The sequence below is a fragment of the Gobio gobio genome, assembly GCF_949357685.1.
Source record: "Gobio gobio genome assembly, chromosome: 13".
NCBI classification, from domain to species: Eukaryota; Metazoa; Chordata; class Actinopteri; order Cypriniformes; family Gobionidae; genus Gobio; species Gobio gobio.
The window spans coordinates 47,926,472-47,940,927 of record NC_137106.1 but is presented as its reverse complement, the minus strand read 5'-3'; the positions used below and the strand labels follow the sequence as shown (position 1 = coordinate 47,940,927).

At 40.6% G+C, this 14,456-nt stretch overlaps 1 protein-coding gene across 2 annotated transcripts in view; it reads right to left on the bottom strand.

The window, feature by feature from the left end:
• Nucleotides 1-14,118, bottom strand: part of paplna (papilin a, proteoglycan-like sulfated glycoprotein) — a 102,368-nt gene extending 88,250 nt beyond the window's left edge. Inside the window, exons 1-3 of one of the 2 annotated variants that reach the window (XM_079832503.1) lie at nt 13,950-14,118; nt 1,777-1,814; nt 1,617-1,691 (exon numbers count right to left, since the gene is read on the bottom strand). In XM_079832503.1, coding sequence (XP_079688629.1) covers nt 1,617-1,667 — 51 coding nt within the window. In that variant the 5' untranslated portion in view covers nt 1,668-1,691; nt 1,777-1,814; nt 13,950-14,118. The remainder of the gene's footprint in view (nt 1-1,616; nt 1,692-1,776; nt 1,815-13,949) is intronic. The other variant, XM_079832502.1, reaches the window with a different exon arrangement.
• Between the last annotated feature and the right edge of the window lie 338 nt (nt 14,119-14,456).

Here is a 14,456-nt window from a genome sequence, read left to right as displayed (position 1 = left end):
CACATGCGGGTTAGTTTGAAACCTCAAACAGTTCACACTGGAATCAGATACAGGCCACATTTTAAAAGGTAATGTGAACAGCCAAACAAAAAATCGGATCTGAGCAAAAAATCTGAATTGAGCATTAAGACTTGCGGTGTGAACGGGGCCTGACATGCACTGTTAACTGTGGGGCCTTATATAGACAGGTGTGTGCCTTTCCAAATCATGTCCAATCAACTGAATTTACCACAGGTGGACTCAAATCAAGTTGTAGGAACATCTCAAGGATGATCTATTTTGAGTGTCATGGCAAAGGCTGTGAATACTTATGTACATGTGATTTTTTTTTCTTTCTTTTTAAAAAAAAAATAAATGTGCAAAGATTTCAAACAAACTTCTTTCACGTTGTCATTATGGGGTATTGTTTGTAGAATTGAGTGAAAAAATTATGAATTTAATCTATTTTGGAATAAGTCAAGTCAAGTCAAGTTAACTTTATTTATATAGCGCTTTTAACAATGTAGATTGTTTCAAAGCAGCTTTACAATGTTAAACAGGAAAATAATGCAGCATAATTTTATTCAGCTGTATAGCCATTCTGGAAAAAACGCTGATGTCATCAGTTCATTTCAATTATCATTTAGTGACAGTGTGGGCTTTAGATCAATAATTCGATCAGTAATTTAGTTTAAATGGTTAATTTAGTTTATTAATTAGATTTATTTCAATGTTTAGTTGAAAAATTGAGTGAGTGAATAAGGCTGTATCATAACAAAATGAGACACAAAATTGAAAAAAGTGAAGTGCTGTGAATATATTACGGTTGCAATGAATATTCTTACTTTCTTTATAGTTATTGTTTTACTGTGATTCTGAGCAGTATCCCAAACTAAAACGTGGCCAGTATTTAGATAATAATATTAAAGGGCACATATTATGACCCTTTTCACAAGATGTAATATAAGTCTCTGGATTCCCCAGAATGTGTCTGTAAAGTTTCAGCTAGCATGTCCAATTTGCCCTATTTGCCTTACGTGTTCGAACCGGAGTCGGACACTGATGGAGAGACTCGGGAAGAAGTTACAACATTTCTGAATGGTTATTTGACGATTTTTCAACTAACCATTCATGAGGATTTCCATCTTGTTCCTGTCATGATCATCTGTAAATTGTTGTACAGGTGCTCATGTGAAAACTGTAGTATGATGCCGGTATCGATCCATCTTTCATAATCAACTTTTGTGCAAATCCAGCGTTGAACAGACCCTCGTTTGTGAAGCAGTCCGGCGTAAAATGATTTGAACAAATATATAAGACCTAATTCCTAATTACCTAAGTGTCCTCAGTGGCTCAGATGCCGGGAGTCTATGGAGACTTTTATGTTCATTTCTACATCCAAAAACAGAATATTTGTAATGTGTACTGTGGACACACATCTGTGTTCAAACACCATGTGAAAGTGAATTTTGCATAATAGGTCCCCTTTAAATTCTCTAACAATCTGTCCTGGGATGTGTTCCTTAGCCGTTACATTTCTCTGTTTCAGGTTTCATAGCTGTAATCAGCAAGGTGAAGCAAGTGTAATGTATTGGCTGAAGAGCATTGGTTATAGTGTACTGCAGTATTTCACTCACCATAAAAACAGAGGCCAGTAACAGCTGCAGACAGACCACAACCGACAGCATCCTGATTGCTCAAATCAATCCTCACTGATGGGCACAGCACACAGCAGACATGTTGAAAACACAACTGTGCCATACAATATTATGCCCACATGACCCGTGTAAAACATACCTGATTTGTGCCAATTTAATCCTCACACACCCAGCGTCCTGCAACAGACAAAGGTGTGTGTTAGTTTTCCGTAGATTTAGAAAAGCCCCTGAAGCAGTGCATGCTCAAACAGACAAGACACATCCCCTCGGCTGAAAACATGAATTAAAAACATTAGTGGGAACGCCTGCCCAACAGCCCATTTAAAGCGGCAAAATCAAAACTTGCACATTCACCATTCACATCCCTGAACAGCTCTCAAACAAGCATGACAAGACTTTTTTCCTGACTGTGTAAATGATTATAAAAAAAAAAAATGGGCATCAAATACTAAATGACACACTTCCAAACTTTCAAGTGTTTCCAAACACAAAAACATGTGCTCTAAAATTGGCTCAAAGTATAAAATATGTTTCATATCCTCCAAAAATGGATTGATTCAGTCTGAAGTTTAAAAAAAATCTGTGCCTATCTGTGGCAAGGTTGGCGAGTGAGAGATGTGGGAGGCAGTGGCGGTTCTAGACCATGGTAACTAGGGGGGCCAGGCAGGGGCCACTTGTGCTTTTAGGGGGCACACGTTAACATTTATCTAAACCAGTAGTTAAATAGGTTAGTTCACCTAAAAATTAAATTCTATCACCATTTACTCACCCCCATGTCGTTCCAAATACGACTTAATTAACTAATTTATTTTATTAAACTGTTGTATAAGATCAGTATCGCATTTGCACTCATGCTATTCTGGGTAGAAAAACAGAACTTGTGTGATATTGCACTCGTTACTCATGTTATATTATATTGCTTATACTGTAGTCTACACTCACCAAAAGGATTATTAGGAACACCATCCTAATACTGTGTTTGACCCCCTTTCACCTTCAGAACTGCCTTAATTGTACGTGGCATTGATTCAACAAGGTGCTGAAAGCATTCTTTAGAAATGTTGGCCCATATTGATAGGAGAGCATCTTGCAGTTGATGGAGATTTGTGAGATGCACATCCAGGGCACGAAGCTCCCGTTCCACCATTTTAGTCCAGTGAACTCATTGTCATGTTCAAGAAACCAATTTGAAATTATTCGAGCTTTGACATGGTGCATTATCCTGCTGGAAGTAGCCATCAGAGGATGGGTACATGGTGGTCATAAAGGGATTGACATGGTAAGAAACAATGCTCAGGTAGGGCGTGGCATTTAAACGATGCCCAATTGGCACTAAGGGGCCTAAAGTGTGCCAAAAAAACATCCCCCACACCATTACACCACCACCACCAGCCTGCACAGTGGTAACAAGGCATGATGGATCCATGTTCTCATTCTGTTTACGCCAAATTCTGACTCTACCATCTGAATGTCTCAACAGAAATCGAGACTCATCAGACCAGGCAACATTTCTCCAGTCTTCAACTGTCCAATTTTGGTGAGCTTGTGCAAATTGTAGCCTCTTTTTCCTATTTGTAGTGGAGATGAGTGGTACCCGGTGGGGTCTTCTGCTGTTGTAGCCCATCCGCCTCAAGGTTGTGCGTGTTGTGGCTTCACAAATGCTTTGCTGCATACCTCGGTTGTAACGAGTGGTTATTTCAGTCAAAGTTCCTCTTCTATCAGCTTGAATCAGTCGGCCCAATTCTCCTCTGACCTCTAGCATCAACAAGGCATTTTCGCCCACAGGACTGCAGCATACTGGATGTTTTTCCCTTTTCACACCATTCTTTGTAAACCCTAGAAATGGTTGTGCGTGAAAATCCCAGTAACTGAGCAGATTGTGAAATACTCAGACCGGCCCGTCTGGCACCAACAACCATGCCACGCTCAAAATTGCTTAAATCTCCTTTCTTTCCCATTCTGACATTCAGTTTGGAGTTCAGGAGATTGTCTTGACCAGGACCACACCCCTAAATGCATTGAAGCAACTGCCATGTGATTGGTTGATTAGATAATTGCATTAATGAGAAATTTAACAGGTGTTCCTAATAATCCTTTAGGTGAGTGTATATCATGATGTAAATGTGAGAGCGTTTTCACACTGGCAGTTTAGTTCGAATAATTGTTAATGTGGAAGTTGTCATGCGGACCCGTGTGAGCTGAGCTCAGGGGAATTGAATTCGAGACTGCCTGAAGGAGGTGGTCTGAGTTCGGTTGCGCAAATTGCGCTCGAGCTGTGCTGCGATTCATGTGAATGTGAAAGCAACAGGGACTCGGGTGCGCAAGAAAAGTAACCTGCGCATGCATTTTATCAGATGACGATGTACTTAGTTCAATAAAACACAGCCTGCGGTGTAGAACGCGCTCTGACGCGGACCACAACAAACGTGCCCACTGTAAAAACGCTCTGAGATTAAAACTCAAACAGGGGCATTTTTGCCGCATAGCCTCTCTTGAATTTTATGGACATTCTAACTAAGAAGCACTGAAATGGTTTGGTTAAAGACATTCTAACTAATGATGTTTTATTAACAAGGTTCGGGAGAAGCACGTTCAGATAATTGACACAGGTGGAGAGTACTCAGCCAATCAACAATAGAGGTGTATATAGATACGCAGCAGTCCTACCTCCATTTGTTGACAGTTCTCAGCAACCCTTCCACCACCCCTTCTCCACACTTTTTACTCTAAACCACTTACATATACGGGGGGTACTCTGAGTTCTTCCCCCCGGACAGCACTCCAAATACGCATTAAATTACTCTCTATAAATTATATGTAAGTGTGAACTCGTGAAATACAGGTTTTTGGAACAACACGAGGGTGAGTTACATTAGGTGTTTTTATTTTCTTTTTGGGGGAACTAACCCTTTAACTTACTTTCTAGATTATTAAAAGTCTTTTTTATTTGGCCATGTACTGTATCACTCTGCAGTCTCTACACGTGAAGTAAAATAATTTCAAGTTCATTTATTTATTTATTTGAAAAGTAATGTATCTGTAATATGATCATGCATGCTCAATTTATAAAAGTAAAACTAAACCATTTATTTTACATGTTTTGTAGCCTACCTGCTCTCTGCTAGCATAGGCGTAAAAACAAACATCTAATACTCTATAAGCAACACTGGACAATTGGATAAAATAATATTAAGACTGAAATTATATTATTTTCTGTATCTTTTCTCGGGTATGCCTATCTCTGTGGTGAAACTCTGTCATAGTCGCACATGAACGGTTCTTTCATTGCGTTGGTCATAATTTATCTTTGGCTGCATCTTCCTAATTCGGAATATGATCAAAGATTACATATGTGGATGTGTTCGGAGAAATTAGCCATTGAAAAAATATATTTTAACTACCAGTATGTTTAAATGAACGAAATGACTGAATGGAATTCAAAGTCGTCCAGTCAGTAAAATTAATCTACAGTATCACTGCTGCGTATGGGTGAAGTTACACACAACACAACATCTATAAAGAGAGCTTATTTTATCTGTAATCAAGAGCGTAGCAGCCATTATAGCCCACGTTTTACAACTATTTGAGCGAATGCAGACTGAGTGACGAATCATTCATAAACAGACTACTTGCCTCCTCATTGCTTCTCTGCATTGGTTATTGGAAATGACACAATAAACTAGGGCTGAAACGATTCATCGAGTTACTCGATTAACTCGATTACAAAAATTCCTCGAGGCAAAAATTCTGCATCGAAGCCTCGTTAAATTCCTATGACGCGCACTATACGCGCAGGGATCTGATTCACACGGACCGCTGTTAAATGTTCAGGAAGCACACCATAGCGCGTGATACATTTTGAATTTAGTTTAGATTCTAGATGCCCAGAATCACTATAGTAACTGCATGTTTTACACAGTTTATGTAAATTGATTACCGTTCTTATAGCTGCCACACAGACACACACACACACACGGCGCGCGCAAGCCCCGAAGCCAGATCGCTTTCACTTTCGTCCTCATAAAGTTTGTCAAGTAAATGCTTTTAAAGCCTTGCCAGTTTGAACATTGAAGCGATTGTGCACTATTCGAAAACAACAATACGGAAAACTTATCCGTTCAGTGCTCAGCTTTTTTCTGTGATTCGGAGAGTTGAGCCATGTCGCGTCTTTGACAGCGTGCGCGCCCTGAAGGCAGACCTGTTTTCGTGTGAAGATCGCGCGCGGAGAGCAGCGCAGAAACGCAGTGTCAACGCCATCCTGTGACTAAAGTAAAGTCACTAAAGTAGCTTAGAAACTCAACTCAACCGTTATAGCATACATTTGAATACCTTTGCAGTAAGTACAAACCACAGCTTCATAATGAATAGAGACGATATGAGTAATTCACACACACAATAACTCATTAATGCATCCAAATAAATGTAATGTAGGTCAACTGTGTTAATGTATCTGTATGATGTACAACAAACATAAATCTGCCCCATAGACAATAACTGCTGAAAGAGAACCGTTTCCTTCAAGTATTTTAAAATCACAAAGAAATGCACTTTTTGCATTTGTTGAAAAAATTCCAACTTTAATAGTAGAAAATTAGTAACACACACACACAGGTTGCTAGGTTACCATAGCAAATAGGCTCACCCCAGAAATGATATATTATTTGTTAGTAGCCTAATGGTAAATGCTGCAGGTGTAGAAATCTACATAAAAGATATTTACTTTGATGTCAGGGCTAGATTACAGCATGAAACCTGTTGTGCATATGCTCTTCATTTTCGTTATGCATTATTTGTTTTGATTGTTTAAAAACACAGAATTTTTTTATCCGATTAATAGATTGATTAAGTGCTAGATTAATTGATTACAAAAAGAATCGATAGCTGCAGCCCTACAATAAAGTACTCTTTTCATCACATACCGCCACAGCAAAAACTACACATTGCAATCAGTTTCAGAAAATTGTTTGGTGTGATATGATTCCAAATTTAGGGGGGCCCTGGCCTCCCCCTAGAACCACCACTGGCTGGGAGGAGCGAGCGAGTCCTCTCATTAGGGAGCCCAGAGGCATATAAGGACGAGCGACACCAGTGAAGGATGAGAGAGGACCAGGCCTGGACATCGTCCATCGTGATGGCTGATCGACATCATGATGGAGCGCCACCATCGTGATGCCACGTCCCCCATTGCGAGTCTTGCGAGTGCGACACACACTAATCCTAGTCTCTTCTATAGTTAATCTAAAAACTTTGCAGAGATTACTCTGTAAATTAAATAGAGAATAGGCATAACTAATGCATATATGCTATTTTAAATACTGTAGTCTATGCCAGAGACGTGACGTGTGTAGGCTACGTGTCCGTGACAGGATACACAAATATTGATCCTGACATTGTTAGCCTCTTGTCTTTTTTACACTGTGCATTTAACTTAAAATATTTAATTTTGTACAAGAAAACAGCCCTCGTTGATGAATTATCAGTAGCCTATTGTATTGACACAGTTCTACTGTGGCTCCTGCACTGAAGCGGCAGTTTAAGATAAACCCAGACTTCAGCCAACGTCAATAACTTGTGTCTGGTTAATACTTTTAAAGACAATTTGCCTTGGCCATAATGTCAAATGAAATGAAAGAATGAAGGTGATTCTGATAACACAGATTTATTAAAACACAGAAGAACAACAAATCACGAACAAGAAAACGAGAACAACACTCAGACCGAAACTCGGGATTTACATTTCACTTATTAGCAGCACAATTAACATTTTGTCGTGCAAAGCATAGCATAGGCTACAAAATAAATTATGTTATTGAAATATTGTAAGGTGGTCATATGAACTACACGAATAAAAGTTTAAAAAACAATATACAAAATCAAAATTGAATAGCTCCGTAACGGATTGAGAAAAGTGTGTAAACTAGGCTATTGGAAAGTGCGGATGAGTCATTAGTTGGGTGAGTAAAATAACGATATTATAGTTAAGTACAAAAAATATATATTTATGTAAAGAGACATGGTAAAATAAAAATTGCTTAAAAGTGCACAACTCTTCTTAAGTGGAAGAAAGCTACGTTTTTTCCCCTCACGAGCAACCTATTGGAAAGTGCGGATTAGTCAATAGTTGGGTTATTGAAATAACGAAATTATAGTTTTTAAACATAAAGTAAAAAAAATATAGTAAAATATACCGCCCTCCGACGATATCATCGTCCATCGCGATGTTTTACTGTAAACATCGTCAACTGCCAATTTAGGAGACATCACCTAACCCTAGTTTTGTTTTATGTGTGTGCGTGGCAGTCGTCCGTGAGGGGCTGCCGCTTTTACTCTCAGTTTGTATTTATTTATTAACTTTGTTGAACGTTCGCCAGTTCCCGCCTCCTTCTTCCCATATCAACAAACTTTATTACAGTGGTGCCGAAACCCGCGAGGAAGGAGAGATATGCTGTCGGAGAGCCCTCGCTGCTGAGGGGGATCGCGGTGCTGAGGAGGTCGAGCAGCGCAGAAGAGTGAAGACCGCGAGTGGCTGCCCGAGGCGGTGGTGCTGGAGCGAGTGAAGATCCGGTGGGACGGAGAGCTCGCTGCCGTGCCCCTGGGTCGAGGTGGGGTGGCTGCCGTCCGAGAGGGAGCGGAGGAGTCGCCGGCGTTCGCTGTGAGCCGGAGCCTGTGTCCATCCGCCATGTTGGGGAGGAGCAGGGAGAGTGGGACTTGCTGTCGGTTCCCTCAACAGGTGGAGCCACTGCCGGCCGCCAGTGGGCGGAGGAGGATCGAGCCGTCCACCGAGTTTCCAGTACCATCGCATGGCTCCACGCTCTCGTCCTGTCGCTGTCTGTGTCTCCGTCTCCCGTTTCTCTCGTCTCATATGTCCAGACGTGGAGATTGGCCCTTTGGGGGGACGGGGGAGTAGACGCCATCTCACGAGTACCCCCCGGCCTGCGAGGGGTGATAGGGGTATGGGCGTCGGAACCATTGTATGTGGGTGGGACAAGACCCACCCACTTTTTACGATCAATGATATTGGACCCACTCACTTTTCCACTCACTCGTCTCTAACATTCAGCACATGTCTGTTTACCTACCCCTAATCGATAAACATTTATTATTAAACACGTTAGACGCTTTATTTCCACTTTTCTAATATTTTCTGATATGTGATGGGAAAAGGGAGAAGATTGAGTTTGGCGAAAGGCGGACTCGAACCGCGGGTCCCTACACTACTGCCGCTCTCAATGATATGGCGATTTCCGTAATTTTGTCTTTCCGAACTATACGTTTAGCAAGGACCCACCCACATTTTTTTGGCTTCCGACGCCCATGGATAGGGGTATGTGGCGAGGTTGACGAGCGAGAGACGTGGGAGGAGCGAGAGAGACCGGTCTCGAGTCCTCTCATGAGCGACACCAGTGAAGGACGAGAGAGGACCAGGCCTGGACTTTACGTTGTTTTGTTTATGTTTTGTTATGTGTGTGCGCGGCAGTCGTCCGTGAGCAGTGTTGCCAACTTAGCGACTTTGTCGCTATATTTAGCGACTTTTCAGACCCCTTTAGCAACATTTTTTCAAAAAAGCGACTAGCGACAAATCTAGCGACTTTTTGGACAAACGTCAGCTACTTTAAAAATGTAACCAGTACTGTCCTGCGAGCGCAAAGTCTTGCTTTCTCCCTGCCGCCACACCTCTCTCTCTGCGTCTACCCAGTTCAGTGAATGGCTGAGAGGAGCAGCAGCGGATGCCGGTGAACACACACCGCTAGGGCTGCACGATTAATCGAAAAAAAATCACGATCTCGATTCAAGCATAAATGCGATCTCATTTCTTAATGTTGGCGATTCACTTCCGTGTATTTCCCTCAGATCATGCTGCGTTCACGCGTTTTTGGTCACACCAGAGCTTGTCACACTCACACAATAACAAAACACTAACCAATCAATCATAAATCTCCACTTCTCTCCTCTCCCTCATTGGCCATGTTTCGCTGTTACTGACGTGTAACAAGGCGGCAGACCTAAACGGAGTCAGATTTGTAAAATCCCGGTGGCGACGGTGAGAGTGAGGATGTAACAACAACATTGGTACAACACATTCCACCGTGTGGAGCTTTTTCGGGTTTAAAACTGAAGATACAGCACTGCAAGGTAACACCACTAATCTATACAATCACCTCAAACGTCACCACAAAATACAGTACGAGACAAGGGAGCCACACCACAAAATACCAGCCGCCAGACCACGCAAACTTCCATAACTCACTGTACGGAGCATCGCCATACCCTCCAAGTTCCCAGCGGCACATATATATAGCAAAAGCCATTAGGGCTGTCACTTTTTATTCGATATTCGAATATGCATTCGAACATGACGTGAAATATCCTTAATCGAACTATAAATAAACTATCCGGTGCCATGCAGAGCGGGTACCCGCGAATATTGCTGAAACGGGTGAAAAACATCCCAACTGTGTCGGATACGGGTGCGGGTCGGTCAAGGGAGAACACAGGTTTTAAACAGTCACGTGCAAACAAATACATATAAAAAATATATGTATGTACAGTGCCGCCGCTCCCATTACGCGCTGCGCGTCGGGCACCAAGTGCTGAGGGGGGCACCACAAGAAAATGCTCTCTCCACCTGTATTTCAAGATGATAAAATAATTTCAAATCCATATAAGTTTATTTGTGTGCGCACGCGCGCGCGATCTGCCTGCACTCGTCGAGATGGATCCTGAGGAGTTGAAGAAAAAGATAGCCGCAAATGTGGAAGTTCATCGCTGAGGAGGAAGCAGATAACTGTGGTAACAAAACCAAGCACACGCAGTTCAATCCAACAGTATTTTTGTTATGTTTCCTGAGTTTGGTCGCTTAATAACACTGTCTTAGTACATTAAGCCACGTTAAGCGTTTTCTTATAACATTTTTTTTTAAATAGCCTATTTTATTTATAGTTTTCATTTTTTACAAAAACACAAAAACAAAATGAAACCACAAAATAAGACAACAAAAACCCTCTCTCCACAGGGCAAGATATTAAATAATCATAAAAATAGAAATAAACAGTAATAAGCATATATTTACATCTAGTCTGTCTACATTAGTTTTTTCTTCATTTTAATTTAATTGTAACTAATTACTTTTATTTAAAATTGATTCTTTTTTTTTTAAAGTATAAGAAAAAATGAGAATCGTGTAAGAGAATCGTGATCTCAATTCCCATGGAGAAAAATCGTGATTCACATTTTAGCAAGAATCGTGCAGCCCTACACACCGCAGCTGACAGACGTGAATGAGCGAGCTACACATGAGCACACAGGGTTGCCACGGATTTATCTCTAATCTGCTTCCTTTGTTTTATATTTAAAGAATTTAGTTTGACCCGTTATGAGTTCCATTCTTCTCTTGTGCTTATCACTTATGCCGCGTTCCAGGCAACCTGTGCTTTTCCAAATTTCTACCCGTGAAAGTGCACTGGAACGGCAGTCAAACCCGTGACTTCCCACCCGTGAACTCGTACTAGATCGATGTACTCCCAGTTACGAGTTCTGACGTCACATAGCCCGCGAAGCAACAATGGCAGCCCCCATGGATGCGGTGTTTATGAAAGTCGTACATTAAAAAACAAATATACGGTATTGCTCTAACGTTATTTATCAGCAAATGTTATGCATTATCAGCAGCTTTTCTAGTGTTAGCTAGTTTTCAGGCCATTGAGTGCAAGAATAAATGAATACCAAATACATTTCCAAATATACAAATAACGTAAAATAAAAGGTATAACAGCTTCTCTTGCCTAAAGCGCAGTTTTTTCTCCTCCGTTTCCCTCAAATAAGCAAGGAGTAAGCACCTTTGTCGATAGAAATGATTGTAAATGAGCATAACCCCTGTACGGTTCACCATTCTTTGTTTACATCCAGCTACCGCTCCAGGCAGTTTGGCGTGACTTTGCCTGGAACACTACAAAGTCGTGAGTCGTGGTTTGAAGTCGTAACTTACGGGCTCAAAAACCTGCCTGGAACGCAGCATTATATTACTCACTATCACAGAGCTTTAGTTTATCTAGTTTATGACATCTCTCAAATCTGATTATTTTACAAATATACAAATTTAGTCATTCACTATATCATACTCGTTCTATTGTATGACAAAAAGATATAGGAAATGAGAACATATTTATTGGACAGTCAGCTGTATTATACTATTTTAAAATACAGTATGTGAGCACGGGTTAGGAGAGAAAGCACATTAGGCAGGAAGAACGTAAGTACGACGTGGTGACGTCACGTATATGCTTATTGACGTCATCTAGCGACATTTAGCGACTTTTTGGGCAGGCTTTAGCTACTTTCCTTGGAAAATAGTTGGCAACACTGTCCGTGAGGGGCTGCCGCTTTCACCTTCATTTTGTGTTTATTATTTGATTAAAGTCTTTTAACGTTCGCCGGTTCCCGCCTCCTTCTTCCCATATCAACGTAACTTTATCACAATATACATTTGTGACATTTCATATTTTGGCTTTCATCACTATTTATGTCTTTCTACAGAAAAATTTATAAAATCAAAAATTGTATCTGATTTTGTTGACCTCTGGTTGGGTTAGTTCACCCAAAAATGAAAATTCTGTCATTAATTACTCACCCTCATGTCGTTCGACACTCGTCAGACCTCCGTTCATCTTCGGAACAGAAATGAAGATATTTTAGTTGAAATCTGATGGCTCTGAAAGGCCTCCATTGGCACAATGGCACGTTACACTCTCAAGACCCTTAAAAGGTACTAAAGACGTCGTTACAAAGTCCATCTCACTACAGTGGTTCTACAATAACTTTATGAATCGGCGACAATAGTTTTTGTGCGCAAAAAAAACCTAAATAACGACTTACATAGTGATGACAATTTCAAAACAAGGCATCATGAAGCTTCGAAGCGTTATGAATCGGTGAGTCGAATCATGATTCGGATCGCGTGTCAAAGCGCTAAACTGCTGAAATTTGGCGATTCAAACCGCTGAATCGACTCAGTGATTCATAACGCTTCGAAGCTTCATGATGCCGTGTTTTGAAATCGTCATCACTATATAAGTCGTTATTTAGGGTTTTTTTGCGCACAAAAACTATTGTCGCCGATTCATAAAGTTATTGTAGAACCACTGTAGTGAGATGGACTTTGTAACGACGTCTTTAGTGCCTTTTAAGGGTCTTGAGAGTGAACCGTGCATTGTGCCAATGGAGGCCTTTCAGAGCCATCAGATTTACACTAAAATATCTTCATTTGTGTCTGAAGATGAACGGAGGTCTGACGGGTGTCGAACGACATATGGGTAAGTAATTAATGACAGAATTTTCATTTTTGGGTGAACTAACCCTTTAATGTGTGGCTCTATTGTTAGGAGGAAATGACCGTAACTGTCAGCCAACAGTGCAAGCTTTTCAATATCTACCAACTCAGTGATGCCAATATACATTAAACCTCTGAGTAATCAAGCAACCCTCTCATAAAGCATGTCCCAACACCCTGAAACATCCTAAATGTTCTTTAATATGGGAAACATGCTGCCACCTGCCAACACCGCTTAAAGATGTGATTTTCTCAACTCAAGTGAGAGTATAGGTGATTTTGAGCCCACAGATGATAACTTTACTTGTATATTATTAACACACCATACAATCATCATGTAGGGTGAATTCAGGTTGATTGGGACACTTTTTGCCATTGAGATGACTGGGGTAAAGTCACCCTACAGTTCACCCTACAGTCAAGAAACTGTAGGTTACAGCCAAAATATACCGCAAATGAAGACCAAAAATCTAACAAAAAAACTGTTTTGCTGTAAGAGACTGACAGGATGATATGCCACACACACACACACACACACACACACACACACACACACACACACACACACACACACCTAAAACTAAACAGCATGTTGTTAATTAAACACCACAGCACAGGACTATTGAAGGTAACGGCAAAGGGTGATTAAAATAATTCGACATAACAAAAAACCTTAATATAAAACTTATTTTGTTTATGTCATCCGTTGCTCTCTTACCGTTCACTTTCATTATGTTTCTAAGTTTTCTTTTTTCTGTAAAAATGACATCCAATGACGGCATCCATTCAGATGAAGAAAACTGATCTGATAAAACTCTTTTTAATCAATAATCCAGTCACAGTTAAACAGAGATCGATGAAACTATCACTCAACACAGAGTTTGATGAACATGCTCATGTTTCAGCGAGAAAGGCAAGAAGTTTTTGTCACAGAAAACACATCGAAAGAAACGAACAATAAGTTAAGTAATGCACATATAACTCACTTTTCCGGCTGTCGAAAGAAAACAGAGTTGATGTTCGCATCTCACGATGATGAATCCGCTTTCTGAACTCTCTCTGAGGCGCGTGAGAGAAGACGGGTGTTAAATGTCCACAGTGCGTCACACACACACACACACACACACACACACACACACACACACACACACACACACACACATTGAGAAAAGAGAGGGGAAACTACCCTAACAAAAATACCACGATAACAATAATACCATGCCTCACAACTTCAGTGTATTATGTTGGCTTGAGAAGACAATGCTGTTAAAAACGTATTATTATTACGAGACTAAAATGATTAACTGTAACTCCTCCTAGAGCTACAACCACCAAACTCAGCTCAGACATTAGTGTGATGTGTCTATTTAATAAAAAAGCAGCTTCATACGTTTTACAAAACACATATTGATCTTGGCACCAATGAAATGGACAATACTTCACGTTTTACTATCAAATTAACCCACATGAAAAAAATACTATAGTATATTATA